Consider the following 945-nt stretch of genomic DNA (forward strand, 5'->3'; position numbering starts at 1 on the left):
TGCAGTCCTTCAGCTCTTCAGCTCAAGGCTAGCGTTCTACCACTTGAGCCACAGTGCCACTTCCAGTTTTTTCAGCTTATGTGGTGCTGAGAAATGAAAACCAGGGCCTTATGCATACAAGGCAAGCACTCTGCTACTGAGGCACCTTCCCAGCCCAGTCCATGAGACTCTTATCTCCAATTAACCACCAGAAAAACTGGACGTGGCACTGTGGCTCAAGTGGTAGAGTGCTTGCCTTGAACTGAAGAGCTGAGGGACAGCAACTGGGCCCAGAGTTCAAGCACTATGACCAACTGACCAACTAAAAAAAATAATAATAATAAGGAGGGAAGGAAGAAAGAAGGAAGGAAGGGGAAGGAAGGAAGGAAAGAAAAAGAGTACATGGAGATTACTTGGGGAATTATTTCCTGGTTTGGGGGCAACTATTCCCTGTGCCCCTTCTTAGTTTAGGGCCGCTCATTGTGGCTGAAAACCACCTCTCAGAGAAAGTGCTCCATGAGTAGAAAGAGTGCTCAGCAAGAGTCCAGCACAGCTGCACCTTGCAGCAGTGGGGCAGTGACCCACAGGCCCCTCCTCACCTGCGATAATGAACCAGTTCATGTAGTTCAGGAGGTTGATGTAACAAAGAACCACGGCGGCCACATATGCTCTCCACCGGGGCAGACTCCAGGGGGAAGGGCTGGACACCAAGGAACACTGACCTGAGGCCAGAGCCCCAAAGTGCCCCTCTGGACCCATGGACTGGTCCTGGGGCCCTTGTGGCCCAGGACTGGGGCACGCTGCAGACATCATCTCCAGCTATAGCAGCTGCAGCAACAGTCTTGAATGGGCTTGAGGAAAGCACACACCAGTACCCCACCAAGGCACTTCCTCTGGGCTTCCGGCCCTCTGACCTCAGAGCCTGTTAAGCATCTTATCACAGGTTCCTACTAAGCACACCACAGC

General features: G+C 52.4%; 1 protein-coding gene across 1 annotated transcript in view; it reads right to left on the minus strand.

Annotated features, from left to right (window-relative positions):
• The window catches only part of Spns3 (spinster homolog 3 (Drosophila)), a 68,955-nt gene extending 68,217 nt beyond the window's left edge, over positions 1–738 (minus strand). The window contains exon 1 of the mRNA XM_013013254.1: positions 579–738. Coding sequence (XP_012868708.1) covers positions 579–738 — 160 coding nt within the window. The remainder of the gene's footprint in view (positions 1–578) is intronic.
• Positions 739–945: the final 207 nt, after the last annotated feature.

The sequence above is a fragment of the Dipodomys ordii genome, unplaced genomic scaffold (assembly GCF_000151885.1).
Source record: "Dipodomys ordii isolate 6190 unplaced genomic scaffold, Dord_2.0 Scaffold19, whole genome shotgun sequence".
In the NCBI taxonomy this organism is placed as follows: Eukaryota; Metazoa; Chordata; class Mammalia; order Rodentia; family Heteromyidae; genus Dipodomys; species Dipodomys ordii.